This window comes from Ailuropoda melanoleuca, chromosome 11 (genome assembly GCF_002007445.2).
Source record: "Ailuropoda melanoleuca isolate Jingjing chromosome 11, ASM200744v2, whole genome shotgun sequence".
In the NCBI taxonomy this organism is placed as follows: Eukaryota; Metazoa; Chordata; class Mammalia; order Carnivora; family Ursidae; genus Ailuropoda; species Ailuropoda melanoleuca.
The window spans coordinates 1,858,866-1,879,301 of NC_048228.1; the positions used below are offsets into that span (position 1 = coordinate 1,858,866).

At 59.7% G+C, this 20,436-nt stretch overlaps 2 protein-coding genes across 8 annotated transcripts in view; one reads left to right on the top strand and one right to left on the bottom strand.

Annotated features, from left to right (window-relative positions):
- PRDM16 (PR/SET domain 16) overlaps window positions 1–20,436 on the top strand; it is a 211,182-nt gene that overhangs the window by 137,427 nt on the left and 53,319 nt on the right. The gene's annotated exons all lie outside the window — the stretch shown is intronic.
- LOC117804338 overlaps window positions 1–20,436 on the bottom strand; it is a 56,325-nt gene that overhangs the window by 14,466 nt on the left and 21,423 nt on the right. The window contains exons 2-4 of the mRNA XM_034671088.1: window positions 4,705–4,982; window positions 3,532–3,686; window positions 3,134–3,319 (exon numbers count right to left, since the gene is read on the bottom strand). Of these exons, the coding sequence (XP_034526979.1) occupies window positions 3,134–3,319; window positions 3,532–3,686; window positions 4,705–4,982 (619 nt within the window). The remainder of the gene's footprint in view (window positions 1–3,133; window positions 3,320–3,531; window positions 3,687–4,704; window positions 4,983–20,436) is intronic.

Here is a 20,436-nt window from a genome sequence, read left to right on the forward strand (position 1 = left end):
CCTCCCCCCCCACGCGAGGGCCATGCTTTCCTCTTTCCAGACTTCACTTTTGTGCCAGGGTGGTGGAACCTGGCCAGTCCTAGTCACCCCAGGTCACGCAGCCCAGCCCCTACAGAGCCCACTCTGAAGGAGGTGTGGGGCTGCACTTCGGCTCTTTTTATTCCAGACCTTGGGAAAAAAAACAAATCAGAAAACCATTTCCGAAAATAGCTGGCAGAAAGAGGGAACTGTCTGGGCCATTGCACACTGCCTGCTGGCCCGCTGGGGACAACAGAGCTGGCATGAGCAGTCTCCCAGACCCAGGCAGTCCAGGCTCGATGGGCAGCCCCCAGTGGGCCCTGCATCCTGGGAACGGTCATCAGTGGGCTAGGGCGGGCATGGCATTGCAGATGGTGTGGCCACTGGCTTGAGCGTGTCTGAGTGGAGCCGAGCTCTCCAGGGTGCACCCAGGCCCTGCCTGGTGCCTGCCTGCCTCTCAGCCACACCCTCACCCACTGGGCACTCGGCAGACAGCAGGGACCCCCACGGGGCTTGGCATAAGGTGGGCCCCCCACCCAGCCTCTCAGGTGGAAAAGACCCTCTTCATGGTAGGTGTTCTGAAGCCCCACTGAGAGATTTCTGTCCTGGGAACACATGTTCACCTGGCCATGTTTAGGAGAAAACTCTGTCCTGGGACCCAGGAGCTCCGCCGAGCCTGTCTCTATAGGAGCTTGAGATGACGCGGTGCCAAGAGGCAGGGGCTGGATCACTCCAAAGAGGGTGATCTTCAGCCACGAGGGCGCCCCACCCTCCCTGGTCCTGAGGCTGGAGGCCCAGGTGCGTGGAGGCTCAAAGGACTTAGGTCCAGGGCCACTGCCTGCCCCTCCTCCCCTGCGACGTGACAGCAGGGTACCCCCGGGGACCAGGAACACCTTGACTCTGTTCAGATAGACGGGGTGATTTTTCTATTTTTTATGTAAAAATTCATAGGAAGTTTTTGCCTTTTATTCGTTTTCTCCCCAACTCCATAATAATAGCCACATGGGCCCTGGAAGGTCTGAGTCCACCTGTTAGAGAAGGAAGCCAGGGGTAGGCAGTGAGGTCCCTGCCAGGCAGAGCTCCACTGGCTTCAAACCTCCTTTCCCCTTCTCCCCAAAACAGAGGGGCTCTGAAAATTTTTCAGCAAGTTTCAGCCTCATTTTCAGACAAAACCAAGCCTCCCTCCCCTTGAACTCCGCCTTTTACCATCAGGAATGCCTTCCTCCCAGAGGAAGCACACCACGTCATGGCCCTCAGCAGGACCCGGCTGCCTGGGGCTGCCTCCCCCACCCAGAAGGTGCTGCTGGGCCCAGGGCCCCCCGGCCCTCAGAGCATCTCACTTGGCCCCATAGCCGCATGTTGGATCACTTTCTCTCCTCCTCTGTCTCTCTCTGTCTCTGTCTCTCCCTCTGTCTCTCTCTGTCTCTGTCTCTCTCTCAGTCTCCCTGTCTCTGTCTGTCTCTCTCTCTGTCTCCCTGTCTCTGTCTTTCTCTGTCTGTCTCTCTGTCTCTGTCTCTGTGTCTCTCTGTCTCTCTCTCTCTGTCTCTGTATCTCTCGGTGTCTCTGTCTCTCCCTCTGTCTGTCTCTGTCTCTCTGTCTCTGTCTCTCTCTCTGTCTCCCTGTCTCTGTCTTTCTCTGTCTCTCTGTCTCTGTCTCTCTCTGTCTCTGTCTCTCTGTATCTCTCTGTGTCTTTCTCTGTCTGTGTCCCTCTCACCCGGTCTCACGGTTGCCCCCCACGCTCCAGCCCACTTCATGGGCTCTGGCCCCGGTGGGAACTCACTTCCTCTTCCCAAGCAGGAGGCCCCGTGGTGCCCCTGACTTGGTTCTGAGGCTCCTGGGGGCCAGGAGAGGCAGGTGCTCGAGGGGGCCCAAATGTGCCAGCATCAGCCTCGCCCGGGCCCCACCCCCAGACCCTGAGAGAGCAGGTGGCCACACACTGGACATCCAAAGGGGACACTCTTGGGAGGGAACATCTGAGCGGCCGTCCTCCGGGGGGGCCAGGCGAGTCAAGGCGGGGGACCCTGCCTGACCTCGCAGTGCAGCTGCGGGTGGGGGGCTCGGGGCTTGCTGAGCTCTGCCTCCCCAGCGCCAGTGCCGCCCGCCCCTCGCAGACTGCCCAGCGCCACTGTGGCCTCCCCGTGGCTGCAGTTTTAATTGTTTTCCTCCCTAAATGCCCTCCCTGTCCCTTTCCCCTTCACTGCCTCGCCCCCGGCTGCTAACTGCGCGTGGGGGGGATTCCAGTAGCATTTCCGCCTCTGCGTTCTATCACTTTATTTGTTCTCGATCCCCTTCCCTTTCTTCTCCCTCCGCAGGCCCGGCCTCTGTGATTAAGCCTCAAGGTCTCCTGCTGCTTTTAATAGGCCTGCGGGCCTGGCCATCTGATGAGGGCGGGCGGGCGCAGCTCGTCCCAGTCCTGGCCTGGAGCCGCCCAGTGCACGGCGGTATCAATCATGACTGTCAAGCCATTCAGGCCCTAAATACATCCACCCAGTATAAAATTATACTAAACAGGAAAAAAGGCCGTGATTGGCCGCATATTGAAAACAGACATCAGCCCCTGTCCCTACCTCGCCCCCCAACTTCAGGGCCCCACCGGGGCCTCTGTCCGGTCTAAGGAACAATAGGTAGCCCAGGGCGTGGGTCAGGCCACATTTGGTACTCATAAAAGTTCCGTGTCGTGTGCAAAAGTGACGCAGAGGCGGGGGGCCGGCTGCATCGTCGAGGGGGGGTCTAGGTGCAAACACAGGGTGAGCTTTGGGGCGCTCGCCCTGTGGGCTTGTCCCCAAGAGTGGCTGGGCCGTATGGAGCCGGTGGGGGGCCAGGCGGAGGGTCATCGCTGGGCAGCACCTCGAGCTGGCGCCCAGCACGGTGTTGAGCCCCAGTCCCAGCTGCATGGGCGAGGAGGGGGGATCTTGCACCCTGGCCCCCTGCCAGACCCCTGTGCCCCCGGGGGTTGCCGCTTGGCCGGGGCCGGCCTGCTTCCTCATGCTCCCCAGCAGCTGCCGCTTTCTCCTGGACGTTGTCATAAAAGTTAACCGGGTGTGAAATGCAGTGAAAGTTTATGACGGGGGATAATCCACCCGGACCTGCTCAGAGCAGGGGCTCGGCTGCTCACCTGCAGGCGGCATCCTGGGTCCCCGCGGCCACTGGCCCGGCCCTGCGGCTTGGTGGGGCAGGGGGAGGCCCAGGGCACCGCGGCTGACCTCGTGGAGAAGGACCTGGCTCCATCCAGCGGCCCTCCGTGCTTGTCCAGGCTTGTCCCGGGATGCTGCTCTCGAGGCTGGTCCCCACTGTCGGCCACCTGTAAGCCACAGAAGTGCTGAGCTGGCCACAGGCTGGTGACTCGTACCCTCCGCCGACACTTCTTTTGTATTGCCTCCCATGATCTGCAGATGGACAGGGAGGAAGCTCGGGCCGGCCCCCGTCCTCCTGGGCTGCCCGGAGCTGCAGAGCCCCTCCTCCCCAGAGACCATGCTGCCCTGCAAGCCCGCAGGGGTCTCCCCGGAGGCCAACCTGGGCTTAGGGACACACAGGCAGCTGACCCCTGGGCTGCTTGGTGCACGCAGGTCTGGCTGCAGGTCCCGAGAGAAGGGGAAGCCTTGGTCCCTTGGTCTTCCAGGTCCTGGTGGCTCATGCTTGTGGAACTGGTCCTTGGTCGAGACACCTGTCTGGGGAGAGCCTGAGTGAATCACCATTAGTGAGTGAAACGGCATTATGGGTCAGGTGACCAGGGATTCCGAAATTCGCGGCATTGGAGGGACAGTAAGAAATGGATGGAGGACTTGGCCTGGCTTTGGCACATGGTTCTCTGCGTCACTCCCTGGCTGGTGGGCCCCAGGGGGTCCCCTCAAGCACACACGTTCCGGAGGCACTGACCACAGCGGTGGACAAGAGGGCAGGGGGCGTCTGGGGACTGTGGGGATAAAAAGGAGCCCAGAGCCCTCTCCCCGGTGCAGAGCATCCCTGGAGGAAGGCTGTGGCTGGGTACAGTGGGGGGGTTTGAAGAGGGGCCCATTTCTACCAGGCAATGGAATGATCTCCTTCCCCTTTGAACCTGGTGAGGAAATGCCGGGTCCATAGCCCTAGCCGCGCAATCTGGGAGCGGACACCTGATATCCTGACCCAGCTTCCAGCAGTCCCATTAGCTTAGAGAAGGCAAGAGGCCATGTGCCTGATACACAATCACATGGAGACAGGACAGGGACGTCTGGATGCTGAAGGCCGTGCATATGGATGGAGAGCAGGCAGGGCGCAGGGAGGGGAGCACCGTGGGTGCAGGGGGGAGGCAGCAGACCCGGCCAGGCACGCCTGAGCCTGTGGAAGTGTGACCAGTGGCACAAGAGCATCAGGGGCTCGTAGGCCCAGCGTCACGGTGGGCACGCTGGACGGGAGGTGGCTTGCCGGGAGTGTCACGGGGAGCAGACTGTGAGCAGAAGCAGCCGTGGGGGTCAGCTGGGCCGTGGGGGGAGCGAGGGCCCCAGAAGGCCCAGACCTGCAGGTGCATGTGGGGCCCAGGGTGCCGTGGCAGGGAAGGGGCTGAGGCTGGAGGGTGCAGGTGAGAGGCCACCGGGAGCTGGACACAAAGCCGTGGGGCTGAGTCCCTTCCTGTCTTCAGTCTCCTCTGCCCCTTGTCTCAGTTCCTTGTCTCCCTGTTGGGTCCACACAGCCTGGCCGACCCACACACACCTGCTCTGTCCATTTTGTCAGCATTGGGGAACAGCTTGGCCTCAGTTTCCCTGTGAGTACAGAAGGGTTGAAGCAAACAGTGGCCGAGCTCTCCGAAGGCGTGGTGAGGTCTGCGTGCTGGGCCCTGCGCCCAAGGACACACAGACTGTCTCTGCGGCCAGGATGGGGCAGGTCCCGGGGGAGAGACCGTCGCCCCTGTTGCTCGTTGATGTCCCCGGGAGGTGGTGTCGGAGGCTCTCGTGACAGCCGCTCTTGCTCAAAGCCGTGTGGTTTGGAGGCTGTGTGTCAACGACAGTAAGAGTAAGCAGGGCGTCTACTCCTGGTGGACATGTGCTGAATGCAACCCACACGTTTGCCTGTACGACCCTCACCACCCGCCACCAAGTGGGGACACACAGCTCTGTGGTCATGCGATGGTAGAACAGGAGGGGCCTGAGCCCCCGGGAGACAAAGCTGGACAGGGGTGCTGGGCGTGGCTCCCGACCGCTCATGCCACCAGCTGGAAATGGGGTGCCCTGCCGACCCCAGGGCTCTCCTCCCCCAGACAACCCCAGACATGAGCTCGGGGATGACTGTGGGCGAAGACACTCAGCACCAGCTCCCCGGGGCGCTGGTCGGTGACAAGGGCGATTGTAAGGATCCAGGATCCTCCACATTCTTGTGAGATGGCGTCCCTTGCTTTTCCCGTTGCTCTCACGCCGCCGGAGTTATCAAAACATCCCTAATCTCAAGCAAGGAACTCCCCTGGCTCCATCGACCCGAGCGGACCCCAGCCCTACCCACCCAGCCATCATCTCTCAGCCTGAAGCTAAAGGGGACGGACCCCCCCAGCCAGAGTGTGCTGCTCGGGGCAGGTGGGAATGGGCGCTCTGCTTCACGGTCAGCCGGGGAGACCCCGCGTGAGCCCGCGTGAACGTGCACACTCATTTCTGATGGGGGGACGGTGTTTGAGACCCTCGCTCTCCGGAGGAGCAGCCTTATTGCTCTCGTTGAACCCCCTCGCCTGTTTGCAGAGCACTGAGGAATGACGGCCACAGCACTAGAGCCGGGCCTCTGAGTCCTTGTCAGATGCAAACGTCCCTGGTCTTGCCTAAGCCCCAGGGCAGCCCCACCACACAGACACTGCACCCATTTCACAGACGAGCAAGCCCGAGGCCAGGAAGGTGAAGTCAGGGGGCAGGTCAGGCAGCTCGAGGTGGCAAGCGAGCAGCTGGACAGGGTGCTGCCCATACAGAGGACAAACTCAGAGGCGGGGTCCTGGAAGCTGGACCCTCCCCCACTGAGACCATCCCCAAACTGCAGAAGTGTTCGGGGAACCGAGCCACCTGCCATCCGGGTGGTTGGGATGCTGGGTCTGCAAACTGATGGGGCGGCTTTGGTTCCCATCCTGCCAGCCTTGGAGTAAACACGCAGGCTTGTGCCCTACCCAGACGCAGGGCCCACGCAGACCCAGAGAGGGGACCCCAGGCCCTCGCCCCGGGCACGGTGGGAGCCACCACGATCTGCAGCTGTGCACAGACAAGCAGCTTCCGTGCTACAGACAGCCCCAGGCCCGGAAGGAAGGCCCGATGCCCGGGAAGCGGAGCTTGTCTGCCTTGTCCGTGTGCTCCCAAAGCCCTCATGCCCCACTCAGGCTGTGAACGGGGGGCCTCGTGGCCAAGGAGCCACCTTGGAGAGAGAGGACACCTGCCTCCCTCTGGAGCCCTGCTCTGTTCCTGACGTGCTTTCTGAGTGAGGAAAACGCCCCTTCAAAGCACCCGCAACGGCTGCGTGCATCTGGCGGACGGTGGTCTCTTCCTGAGAAACCTCCCCCCCACCCCCCGCCCTGCCCGGGCTGGAGACGCTCCCACAGCCTCTTCCCTCCCTGGTCGCAGCAGCATCAGCCGTGGGAACCATGGTGCCATCCGTGTGGCAGAGCTGAGAAAACCCACAAGGGACCTGGCAGACACCCTCCACGTGGCTCACGTGCGGAGTTTTCTGGAGCCTCGGGCCTCCGCCCAGCCCTCCACCTCCCTTCCCCAGACCCAGAAATGCACTTTTCCCTACAGGCCCCAGGCAAGCACCCCTGGGAGAGATGTAGACGGCTTCCACAGACACGCCTCCTGCTCCGATGATTAACCCACTTCTCTGCGGAGTGGCTCACATGCTCCCAGGGGTCCGCCTGTGACGGAGGAGCACAGACCGGTGGTTTTCAACCACGGGCCACACTGCCTTCCAGGAGCCCTGGCAGTACCTGCAGACATCTTCGGCTGCCACCGCTGGGTGGGGCCCAGGAACACAGCTCGCCACCCTGCAACCCCCAGGACGGCCCCCGACAGCAGAGAGCGGTCCGCAGCAGCGGGGCGGAGAAACCCGGTCCGAGGCCGTGGTTTTAATAAAGCCAGACCTCTGACCTGCGTTCGCGCTGCTGCAAAATGGCACCCTTGGGTGAACCTTGCTGGGCTCTCAACGTGACAAGGCTTTGAGAACACGGAAGCCATTGCTCGGGAGGCCGCGAGCAGCAGCGCCTGCGGTCCACAGGCCCCAGCCCTCCCCGGCTGCACATTCCAATCCCTGCACGTGCTCTGACCTCGGGGCTCAGCATGGACAGTGCAGACACCGTTCAATGGGCCCCTCTCCCCCTGGGAGGGCAGTTTGTCCCTAATGCAGATAAACGTCCCCATCAAACTCACAGGCTCAGTCTCCAGGAACTTGGATAAGCAGATCCAGAAAGGGGTTTTCTCCAGACACAAGAACCTCACCCGCCCTAAGTAAGAGGGCAAGAGGGGCGAGCCCCGGACAGAGCGACAGCCAGGGAGCACCACAGGAAATTGCCTGCTGCTGACCTTCGCCCTCCGCCCCGCCAGGGCCTCCTGGAGCAGCAGGGATGAGGGCTCCCCGAGCCCTGGGCTCTCCCCGGAGCCGCCCCCCACATCTCAGAGTGTGAGAGCAAGGGTGGTGGCCTCCCGGGACCACAAGGACGATGGGGCACCAGAAACAAACACGCCACACTTACACCCCAGCCGCGAAGACGGTTTGACCGAACACTAGGAAACATGTCTGATTTCCACCGTATTCTGCGTCTCTGCGTCATCACTGCGTGGCGGTGCGTGCCGAGACAGGAGGTGGGCTCGCTCCTAGTTCAAACCGTTCTAAGGGAGCTGGACGCTCCTCGGTGCCCAAGGGGAAGGGAACCGTGTGGGGCTTGAACCAGGCCAGCACCCGCGACTCGGAGCCAGACAGAGGACACTGTTGACACCAGGGCTAATAGTGTCACTGAGGGTCGGCCGGCCTGCAGCCTCCATGCCCGCTGACGCCTTTCAATATATATTTGAGTTTTTAAATTCAGCATGTCGTGTAGGTTCAGGAGGTCAGGGGCACACGCTGAACCAGGGTCACCCCGTGGGGCCACTCAGCTCCTGGACAGGAAGGCCCCCTCTCTCCCGGGTACGAAAGGGCTTTAAGACAGCCCTTCCTGAGCCTTGCACTCGAGGCTGCGAGGACGTGCTGGCCGTCTGGGGTTCGGGGTTCCGGGAAGAGGCCCCCCGAGCAGGAGCCGCCACCCCCCCGCCCCCAGCAGCCGCTGTCCGGGAGGCCAGCCCGCCATCTGCAGGAAGTCTCTCTCCCGCAGCTACTCTGGGGCTCGGGTTTCACTCTCCGCTCCACCTGTCACCCCTGTTTATCCTCATAAGCCCTCTCCACCCCATCCTTCAGGCCTGCCTTTAAAGAGTTCTTAGAAAACTGTTGGCAGTCGCGACTCCTTTCCCCCCGAAAACAAAAACCAAACAAAACAAAACGTGTGTCCTCTGTGCGACGGCAGAGCGACGGCCACCAAGCTCGCGCAGAGAGCGAGGCCGGGACTGCGACGGCCTTGCTGGAAAGTCAGGTTTGTTCGGGAGTTGGCCCCGGACAAGCACTTCGCGTGTTCAGGGTGTAAGGACTCGGAAGACGGAGGCTGAGACACAGGCTCTTGTCTGGGCGCAACTCGGGCCCCACGTGCAGACAGGCACACTCCGAAACCCGACGCCGCGGTCGGCCCCTGCCGCCTCCCAGCGCCCGCAGCGGCTCGGCGACCGGCGAGAGCACCGGGTAAACGTAACGCGCGCCACGCGTTCCCATCGGCCAACCACAGTCCCTTGTCCCTACTTGTCACCTGTTTGGAAGCTCTGGCAAATGAATCAAATGCTTCTTTTATCCCGTCATCCGGGACACGGCGCGTTAACGCTCACCGTATGTGCGGAACTCGCGTGCTAGGCCAGAGACCTCCGCCAGGGAATGTCTGCCACTGAAACGGGCCCATCGCCGCTGCAAGCAGCTGGATTCTTCTAGAACTGTGCTGCTCCGTGTTCTTGGGCAGAAGGTCCTGTCTGCTGGGGAGGAGGTTGTGGGGCCGTGTGAGGGGGGTGCCCCCTCCCCTCGAGGATCCAAGTGTGCAGTTGGTGGCTCACACACATCTCCCACGGACAAGCCCCTGGGAGAGGCAGTCGAGTGTGGGCCAGGCTCCGGTGGGAGAGGATGCCCAGCGCTACGTGGCCGCGGGGTTGCTGGCCTTCCCTCTGGGAGTTGCCTCACTGACGAGGTGAAGGGCCAGCCTCCGGAGTTGGACGCCACGTTCCTTGGGAAGAGGGGAGACCTCGGTGGGCTGAGCGCTGTGCCCAGCAAGGCCGCCAGGGCAGTGGCCCCGGTAGGAGCAGAGCCTGTCCCCGATGATGGCAGAGACGGCAGGAGCCACCAAGCTGTCCTGCCGCCTGTGGGACATCCCTGGGAAGTCACAATGATGTGCGACGTGAGGTGCTGTCCCGCCGCAGGAGGCAGGGGATGGGCTGCAGGCTTCCTTTTCCGCGGCAGACCCGCCTCTGAGTGAAGACACCGGCTCAACAGTCATGGCCACGTCTGCACAGCATGTGCCACGAGTGCCATGAAAAGGCTTTCGGACATGGGCAGCGGCTTAAAACCACAGCCCTAGTTTTGGCTCTGACCTTGGATCGGGCCCCAGACACTCCCATTGGAGGCTCTGCCTTGGAGCCACGGACCTGCTTTGACTGTCTCGGCCTGCGGGGCCCCTTCCCATGACCCCTTCCCCATGGGCCCCACCCAGCCTGTGGGCCTCACCTGCACGCCGACGCCCAGCGGGAGCTGAGATATGGGGAGCAGATGGAGACGGGGTCCCAGCAGAGTGAGGCCGCACGGGACCCAGAGCCAACCCCACTGCGTGAATTTCCTAGAACCTTCTCCAATGCTCCAGGCGTTTGCGGGGCCCCACTTCAACCCTGCGCCCCTTCAAGGCTGTGCGGAGTCCAGGACAGTCATTGTTTTGTTAAGGGGGAGAAAAGCTAACAGAGAGAGAGAGAGATCTGTCAGACACAGCCACGTGATTTGTCCATGGTGCAGTCGAATGTTCCCCAGCTATAACCCTGAAATCCATTTTGGACGTAACACCCAGCAAACGCCGACTTCCTCGGAGGAAGGCTCAGCTGAAGAATAGGACGGAATGTGTCCCGGACTTTGGGAAAAGTCCCCAAACAGGCCAGGGAGAAGAATGAGCTAGAAAGCATTTAAGCAGGCGGGAAGTGACAAGGCCCAACTGGCCACAGGCTGGTACAGGCGTCTGCTGGCAGCCGGCCAGCCCCGGGATGCCCGTGTGGAAGATGAGGGAAAGCACCCCCTCCTGGCTTGGTCCCACCTCCCAGCAAGACGCTTCTGCAAGGAACCTGGGGCGACACATGTTGGCTCTGGGGACCGTGTCCTTCCTCCTCCCGCAGACGCCTCATTTCCTGCCCAGCATTTATCGCACAAATCTCAAATCCCGCTGAAAATGCTGTAACCGGAGGGATCGTGGTGACATGGGGCTGAGCCGCTCTGTGCACAGGACGGCCTGCGGGTCCTCTGCTGAGAACCAAGGGGATGCCCAGAGACCCAGGTGTGCAGTGCACATCACAGCTCCTGCAAGAGGAGGAGGGAATCGAACAGAAGACCTGCCGAGTCAGGAGGCTCCTGGCAAGGGAGGAGCTGGGGACAGCGGGGGCAGGTGGGCCGACAGGGCGGAGGCTGGACGGTCAGAGACGGCCAGCCCAGAGGTCGCTTACAGACATGGGGCTCCAGGCTCAATGCCGGCCAAGGGCATTGGAGCTTGACTTGGAACAGTTTCGCCTCCTTCTAAAGAACAGGAGTGCGTCTCTCCGGAACTCTGTGAAAAGCAGGGATTTGAAGGCACCCCAACATGCAGCCTCATTACTTAGAAGGTGGTGTCGGCTCCCCCAGGAGAAGAAGAGACCCAGAACCTGGGAGACTGGCTGCAGCCCCAGGGCTGTGCAACCCGGCAAATCCAGGTGTGTGCGGAGAGGACCCCCGGGGACACCTGGTTCTCAGCGGGTCCGGTGCCGGAGGCCGCCATCCCCCCGAACGGCAGCTTTGGAGGGACCATATGCCCTGCAGACCGGTGTCCCCGTAATTGCTGATGTCATTGTCCTTTGACAACTGGTTTAACCATCAACGTGCGACGGACCGCACCGTCCCTAATTAAACGTTCCACAGGAAGGTATTCATCTCTGGGGAATTTCGCCCCCTGTGGAGGGAGTCCCTGGGTGGACGGGTCCGGGGATCTCAGGGAGGAGTCCGGGTGAGCACGAGCGAGCCAAGACTCCCAGGTCCTCCCTGGGCCCCACGCGAGGCTGCTTCACCTGCCTGTCATTCACAGAGGTCCTCGTTTGGGAGAGTGTCATCAGCCTCAACACTCACAGAGGCATGAAGTCCTTAATAAGCTCCCCCGACCCCAAAAAGGCCCCTTCCATTCACGCACCAACGCTGGTCCCCAGGCAGGGCAGCCGTGACACTGCCACCTGATGGTCGTCTTCCCAAGCGATGGCAGCCGCCCCACAGAAATGCTCCAGGAGCAGGATGTTGGGACGAAAATCCTTTCGAAGAAAGAAGGGAGGAGGAGGAGGAAGAGGACCCAAAACAAGCCAAACCCAGACCCACGCCGGTCCCACCTCCGCTGAACAGCACCCAAGAGCAGGTGCCTCCGGATCCAAGCCCAGAGGCACCCAAACCAGCACGCCCGACTTGAGGCAGCCCAGGGCTCCTTAGACGCGTGGGGAAGCTGCACCTTTTCTCAGGGCCCGGCCGTGATTCTGGCTACGGGGCCTTGAGCATGGAACTCCCAGACGAAGTTCCAAGTGCTGCTCCCTCGCGGCTGACGCAGGGCTCACATCTCCAGGGGCTTCAGCTGGGCGCCTGGGAGGGTGTAGGGCTCAGACCAGCCCAAATCCACCCCATTGCCCCCGTGGCGTGGGAGTTCCTCTGCTTAAGATGCTTTTCCTCCCGGTGTGAGGTCTGGGGTGCAGGTCTGTATTGTAGGTCTGTATTTAATGGGGTTCTTCGGGGCTCCTGGTTTGCCACCACATGGACCCCAGATAGTGACCTTCAGAGAGCTCGCCTTGACCTTGACGCTTGGGAACGCAGGGGGGCCTGGCAATGGCCCGGGAGGTGATCACACTGGGCCCCAGCCACCCCGACTAGGGTGCTTCTGCGCGAGCCTGGCAACTCACTGACCAGTTCCTTTTCCAGGTCAGCCCAGGTTGACGGCGTCTCTACATCCAGAATGTCCACCCGCCGAGCCACACCTGCCCATCCCCCTCGCCCCGGCAACAGCCTAGTAATGACCCTGTGCTCCTGCACGCGGCCCCCTGGCGCGAGGGCAAAATTAAACCAGGCTGATGGCCGCAGAGTTATTTGCGCCGAGCAGTGACTTCCTTCCCCACCCAGCTGCCCCAGGGGGACAGGTGGGCCTCTGGAAACCAGACCCAGAGCACAGCTTTAATTATCACGGTCCAGCCGGGAGGACCAGAAGCCTGACATATGGGCCCACTCCTGCCTGAGACCCCAGAACGACACTTTTATTGCTTCTTGAGGAAGCCGAGTGTTTTCGGGCGGCACTGCTCTTCCCACACCTGCGTGTGCTGCCTCTGAACCGAGCGGGCGCCCCCAGGGCAGCACTGCACGTGGAGACCAAAGGGAGGAAAAGTGCAGGGGTCCCCAGAATACACAGGGTTTGACCCGGCCAGGGAGCAGCTGGGCCAGTGGGCAGGGCCATGCAGGAGGAGGGGGCTCCAGAAGCAGCCGTGTGGTCCACGCAGTGTGGGTCCCATGTGGTCCACACGGTGTGGGACGTGTGAGCTGCGTTGCAGGGTCAGCAATGACCAAAGACCCTGCCTGGCAGCCGGGCAGGGGCGGGGGGGGGGGCGCTCCACAGCCTGGAGCTCCTCCTCTTCGCCTGCTCAGCCCACGCTGAGCCGCAGACACCCCCCGAGTGCCAGGTGGTGGGTAGGTCAGATACGCTCCCACCTCTGAGTTGGGTCAGTCTGTGCTGGGCTCCACGGGGGCAGCCCCGACCCCCCCCAGAGGTCAGGGAGAGGAAGTGGGGCTTGGGGCTTCTCTTGGGAAGGAAGGTGAGAGATTTGCTGGCAACACAAGAGCCCCTCCTGCTTCTTCCTCATCCCACACCCCGAAGCCCCCTTCTCTCACTCTGCTCAGCTGTGCACAAGAGGGTCCCCGGGGCTGGCGGCATCCCTGAGGTCAGGCGACAAGAAGAAACACGAAGTGCTCTGTGCTGGGTGGCCACAGCCCAAATGTCGGCCGTGGTGTCAGCCACAGGCCAGAGGGGTCAGGCCCAGAGCTGCCACTGTGCACACAAGTCATAAATACTGTCTAAGTGGCTCCTGTCACCTCGCTGATGCCCGATTTCCATTCTGCAGCCGCCGACGGTGATTAATGAGAATTATCATTAACGCTAATCAGAGCCGTTTGGAGGAGGGCTGGGGTGGAAGGAAATGCCCTTTGTGGGGCTGCAGGGACCGCTCCACCGGGCGTCAGTTGCATGCATGTGCGTGCTGGGTGCACGCGCACACATGTGCACACACAGGCCAGGGCGCTAAGACTGGCTAGCGGGAGCGGGTCTGGGCAGATGGGGAGGAGCCGATGCTTAGAAATAGCTCTTGCGGTGTCGTGAGAGGCAGGCTCCCTCGAGGCTGCTCACAGGCCTCACATCTCAGCCCGGCTGGGAGGAATTTTCTCCCCTGCCTCCAAGCACGCTCATGACCTAACATGCTTGGCAGCCTGGAGGGGCTTTGCACAAAATGAGAACCGATGCAACACGGACTGTGGTGTGGTGCAGGGTGGGCACGCCCTGTGGTTCCGTCTTCTTCCCTCCGCGTTCAGCCTTGACCACCGCGCTCAGCCCGCGGCGGTCCACTCCCGCCCCCTTCCCGCCCATCTCCGAGGAAGAGGCAGACCGGCTGTGCAGCGGGCTTCCCTGCCCTCCGCATCCTCACTCCGGGCGGGGAGGGGGGGGCATGTGGCTTAAAGATACAAAGTGTCCTTTTATTGGAAATATCAATTCAGAAAGGGGCTAGTAGTAAGCTGAGAATATTTGGATAAACCTGACAGCCCTTACGACTAAGAAAGACCTTTTGTTCCCTCCGAGAAAAAGGCTGTTGCACCACCCTGGGCTCGCTGGAGTCCTTCCAGAAAAAACTGAAGTGGGGGCAGAAAAATGATGAGGGTGTCTCGTGAAGGATCTTTACTCGAGGCCGAATGTTTATTAGTATTTATTTTATTTTATTATTAGAATGTGTGGTTAACATCCTATCGCATCACACTGGGCCGTCACCGCGTCTTCGCACACTGAGCCTGGTCCACCCCGGTCGGCGGGCGCACAAAGGGAAGTCTGTGGCCCTGGGGGGCCGGGGGGGGGGCTGAGCCGGCGTTTTATTTTGCTCTGCTTTGTATCTGAGATGCCGGCCAGTTAAAGAGGCAGCACGCGGCCTTCAGTGTCTGCGCTCTGGCGAGCGGAAGGGGTCTCTGCGGCTGGGGGGTCTGGCTGTCCCAGGAAAGGGGTTACCGCCGCGTCCACTGACAGGGGTTGTGCGTATGGATGGCAGGGCAGGTGTGGCCTGCAGCTTGGGAGGGGTCCCCTCCAGCAGAGAGGAAGGTCAAAGGCAAGCTCTTTGCTTTGCTGGTGGGGTGGGGACCTCGAGAGGCGCTACCTTTCAGGTGACCCCCACGTCCAGCTCATAGACAGCCAGATGGTTTTTCAGGAGTCCCTAGGACACGGTGGGGCCCCGATCGCCCCAGGAGCGCTGTGCCCCAGTGTCTGTCTGTTGTCCAAAACATGCATGCAGCCCTGCCATTCTCCAGTTTCATGGCTGTGTCTGGACCTACCGGCTCCTCAAAGAGACTAGTTCACTCTTGAAGATCCCCGTGAAAGGACATCCCTCCAGAAGCCACAACACGACAAAAATCTCAAACCTAATTTGAATCCTCTCCCACCCAAACACGAGGAGAAAAAGAGCCCCTCGGAGGCGGGTCGCTGGAGGAGACGCCAAGCCCGTAGCAGGTAGGAGGTGAGCTGGCAAAGCCCGAGAGAGTATTTTCACTCAAGTTCCACCCCTCAGCCCGCAAATGACGTCTGACCGCCGTCTGCCTGTGAACTGTTCACTGAAACATCCCCGGATTTGAATTCCATGCACATCCAGCGAAGTCTCCACCAGCCTCTGCAGAAAAGCCAAGGACGGAGGAGCCTCTCACGGGTGCTCACGATGCAAGGACCCCTGGTGTGTCTGCGGAGCACATGGCCCCGGGAAACTGCCCCAGTGCTGTCGCGCCCCATGCCATGAGACACGCGCCCGGGGGCCGGCCAGCAAGCCATCAGCCTCTGGGTGCATTTCCCCGCACCAAGGTCCCTGCTCCGCCCCTCCCCAGGGCACAAAGAGCCCGAGGCCAGGACCTAGGATGGGGCTCCTTTCCCAGGGATCACTCTATGTGCCGACTTGAGGCGTACCCAGGGGCCTTGACCAGGACCCCAATCAGCAGCTTTCGGCGGAGCCCTGGCATGATCCAGCCTGGGGTCCTCCGTCACAGTGAGCCTCTGAGACGCGGAAGAAATGCGTTTTACCACAGGGAGCTACACCAGGCGGCTGCCTAGGACAGCCCCCCACCCCGCGCCAGCTTGCAATTAGAGTGCAGAAGCACCCAGAGTGCACTGGGGGGGCCGCACACCCCGCTGGGGACTCATCGTCACACACGCCAGGTCGGGGCCTTGTACTGGCAAAATGCCAAATCCAGAAGGCCCGTCAGATGTCGCCTGTGGCTGCAACGCACGCCCCAAGACTTTAGGGAGATGATGTTTTCAGAGAGAGTTTCTGCTTCCACTGTGGAATATATACATAAATGGGAAATATTGACCGAAGTGGAGCTAGTCATGTATTTTCGAGTAATCAGGCTTCTGAGGCAGGCTTCCACGATTTGTGGTAGATACGACGCGGGAATCACCAGGACGGGGAGTGTGCTTCATTGTAAATGCTTCCATTCTGTTGTATTTTTCATCATGTTGTTAAAATGCTAAATTGGGTGGTAAAACGAGAAAGCCTCATCTTCAACACAAGGCACTCGGGAAAGAATCAACGTTCAGATTATTTTTACTGAAGAAACAATTTCAAAATGATCATCTGGAAAGGAAGACAAAAATCGCTGAAAATACGAGTAAAGCGATACATTGTTTCGAGAGACAAAGAACCTTCTAGAAAAGTCTGTGCCCCAAGAGGAGGGAGGACTGCGTGCCATGCCCAGAAAACCACCAGCTCCCGACCTTTGAGGGATCGCTGGGGACCTCCTTGTCTGGAGTGGGGCTGGGTGTTGGCTCTGCTGGCAAAGCACCCAGGAGCCACCAAGGAGTCCAGGTCTCCAGCACCTGCAACTGGAGGATGTTGCGGGGGGGTGTCCTGGCCACCGGAGCGGGGCCCTGTGAGCAAGGCCCCGGTGAGAAGACTTTATAGGAAACTCTTCTGATCCATAGCTGTTCTCACCATCCGTGGGGGAGCCCAAGATCCAGAAAGCCGAGACGGAATGGTGGCCACCGCCCAGCCCTGCCCCCAGAGCCGGGGCCCCGAGGAGGGAAGGAGCTGTCTGCTCTCACAGCTTCTCCTCCAGAGAGACCGCCAATCCAATCACCTGCTGGCGGCCGGCTCAGGACAACTGACAGGGAGCCGCCCTAAGCCACACTACGCCACTTTAATTAAGCAAGCAGGGTGTTCCCTCTTCCCATGGGTTTATATTCACATCCTGACAGCATCAATAGAAAGAGATCTGCCAGAATAAGTCATATATTCTTATATCACTCAAGGGAGGAAAGTGAATGCGCCCTCCCATCCTTTGCCTTTTTTCAAGTGAAAAAAAATAATACAATAGCAGAATCCACAAAGAAAGATCCCCATTAAAATGTTCCCAGGCTCTTAAACACCCCCATTTAAATTCTGGGTAATCGGCTGCATTGTGCTGCCCCTGGGAGGGGCCGTGGGGTGGTGGGTGCAGCTCAGAACCATTTGTGTCATATAAATGCTTGTGATTAGGTTTTTAATAAACCGTTTCGATTCTATTTCCTGGGCTTGAATAGATGTTTGAACTTGGCTGGTGTGGACCTGAAAGGGATCCAGGTAATATCATTGTGGGGGACACACTTCTAATTCTTTTGACATATCTCGTCAGAGGTGACTGGCTGTAAGAACATGGGGAAAGAGGGAGGGCTACTGAATTTAATTGGTCCCATTTGTCATTCAAGACTGACTTTGCCCACTTCTGTCTATGAACCATTTTGCCGATCAGACCAAATGCGCCCCAGCTTGGGAAGGAAGCTGTCTTCGGGCTCCCGGGGAGACGTCTCAGGCTGAACTCACACCCAAGGGCAGGCCTAGCGAGCGGCTCAAAGTCCATCCCTGAGACCCCCAAATGGTCTCTGGTTGGGATGACAGTGCACGAGAAGCCCATGATTTCCAGAAAGCGGGCACCACCTCTCCCTGTGCCTATCTACCACGTCTGATACTCGGGGAGCGTTGGGTATGAGAGAAAGGAAGGGCCCATTGGGTTACAGTTGCAGGACCCAGGGCCTCACCCCACTCAACCAACTAGACAGTGGCTGAGCTCTGCATCCCCCAGGAAGAAAGAAATCCTAGGAAACAGAATCAATACAACAAGCTATTTGGAGGAAAAGCACACCTCCGATCTCTCTAGAGCCAGAACGAAGGTGCAGACACAGGCCCAGGCCCACATTTTTATGCACACAGACCTGGGCCTTCTGGGGAAGGAACCGACATTGCCTATTTGCAGGGCATCCAAAGACAACACTGTCTGCACAGAAGCCCTCTGCCAATGACCATTTTTGTATGTCAAAGAGCAGTGAGAAGTGCTCCTTCTGGGGATTGGCAGGTATTTGCTTAGCTTTGGCCCGTTGAGATTTGAGCTATTTGCAGGAGCTGGTCTCAAAACACGAGTCCTGATACGGAAGGCAGTGAGTCATGGAGCTTCTCTAGACAGCGTGTCCCCAAGGAGGAAGAAGGATGGCCAGAGAGACTGAGTCAATGGCAGGGGACGCCGGCTCCATCCTGCCCAGAGCTTCACGCTGAATGCCCACTATGTGTCGGGTCCCACAGAATGCTGAGATGGACAAGTTAGCATGGTCCCTGTCCTGGGAAATAGGATGCTGTCACATTGACCTAGGGGGCAATCCTACTGACACACTGGACCCAGGAGAAATTGCAACTCTGTTTTCTAGCGAGGCAGGGTGTGTACTTCCTTGAGCAGAACCCATGGAGGAACAAGAAAGAAGGGGTCCAAAGTGTGACAAGGGGAGATGAGGAAAGAAAGACCCATTGGGCAAAACGCAAAGCCCTGTGGAATATGGTGAGGGGGAGTCTCAGGTGTCCAGAAGCACCATACCCATTTGTGTCCCAACCGTTCGCTGAGCACCCATTGTCTGCCTGGCTCTGGGAAGCAGCCAGATGAGACCATGAACGCTGTTGTCATGCAGGGGAAGAAAAAAGGAATGATGTGGACAAGACAGTCATGGCCCACTGCAATCTGCACTCTGATGGGGCAGGGGCTGTGAGAGTCCCTCAGAGGGGCCCACCCTGATGTGGGAGGTGTCCCTGTGTTCTGCCTTTACAACTCCTGGAAGTATGTTCCCTTATATCTCACTTTGGGAAGTGGAAGAAACCAGAAGTGTCCGGACAGGTCTGGAAAACTGTGTGCCATCCACTCCTCCGTCCATCCATCCAACAATCCACTCATCCGTCCATCCATCCAACAATCCACTTATCCGTCCATCCATCCAACAATCCACTCATCCAGCCACCCATCCATCAGTGGAGATGTTCAGTGAGCCCCAACTGAACTCTAGTCCTTGGCAAGGCTCTGGGATAGTCTTAGTTGTTCTTGGCCAGCATCCTCAGAGAGAAGAAAGGTGAGAAGGACAAGACCAGCCAGGGATGTGAAGCGCGGGCCCCCATAGATCATAAAAGGGATGAAACAGGCAGCCCGTACCCATCTTCCATCCTGTCTGCACCTTTCTTGCTGTGCAACATTGGGACGATTACCCAACTCCTCTGTGTAAAATTTCCTCATCTACAAAGGTGGCTACAACAGTGGCTGCCCCTTGTGGGGGGGCAGTGTGGGCCTCTCATGACGAGCGGGGAGGAGGCTAGCAGTGGCTAGCGGCTACAGCAACGGTGACTACAGACAGCGTCAGCTGTCTACAGGGTGGTGGCCGGAGGAACGTGTTGCCTCCTTCTGACCAAGTGTGGTGGGAAGAGCCGAGTGGGCAGTTTCTGTGGAGAACATCTAGAGAGGGAGGGTGGGGAGACCCTGAGCCTCTCTCCACCCAGCCACGTCTGGTTCTCTGAGCGGTACATCTGGAAGTCACTCCTGGTGCACAGCTGTCCACGGACAAGGATGACCACAAGAGTGTGAGGACAAGGCCCTGGATTTCTGGGCCCTCCTCCCAAGGTCGTGGACTGGAGGGTGGAGAAGCCCCAGCCAAGGTGACAGAGCCGGGCAAGAGGGTCCTTGGTGGGCTTCTCAGCCTGTTTTGCACACCGGAGTCCACACTTGGGGCTTTTGTCCAGCAAGAGAGAGGCCCCGGGGAGCGTGCCGGCCGTGCCTGGAAGGCTCCAGCCCCCCGTTTGCAGCAGCTCAGCCGCTGTGAGAATTCCTCCTACACCTGCTGGGGGCGGGGGGGCTGTTCACAAGCCCTGCAGATTGTCACCGTCTGTGTGGCCAGAGAAGGGTTATAAATGTGACACCTCTTGGGGCCTCGCATCAACTTGACGGTGGAACCACTTCCTGTGGGCAGACCCCGGGGCTCCCACCTGCCCCTGGGCAAGGACTCTGCCACAGGCGTTTGGTTTTGGTTGTTTGGGCTTTTTTTTTCCAATCTTTTTTATGATCAAGAACAAAGCAAAGTGTCTCACTTCAGAATGTCACAGCTGAGTCTGTGGTAATATGCAGCCCTTAGGCTCAGAGCCTTCTGCTCCTGACCCAACTTCAAATCAAATTCGGGTTGGAAAAAACGTTTGGGCTGTTAGCATTTTAACCACATCAGCCCGAGGGGCAGGGGCGGGCCGACAGGGGCCTGGGAGGGGCGCGTGCGTGGAACCTGCCAGCTGGGGGACTTCACAAGCCAGGCCAGGATTTGGGGGGGCTTCTTGGCGCTGGTAGCCTTCACCTGCCCAAACTGTCCCAGGTGTTGGCAAGTCGGTGGCTCTTCGTGGCTCTGCCCTGCCCTAGGTATCCGGTGCCCCCGTCAGACTCAGGCCTAGCCACCAGCAGCCGAATCAGATGTGAAATTTCCACCCCCTCCAGGAGCAGAACCCCCGTGAGCGGGAGCAGAGCAGGGCTGGGACCTTCTGTGCTGGGGTTTGCTGGGGG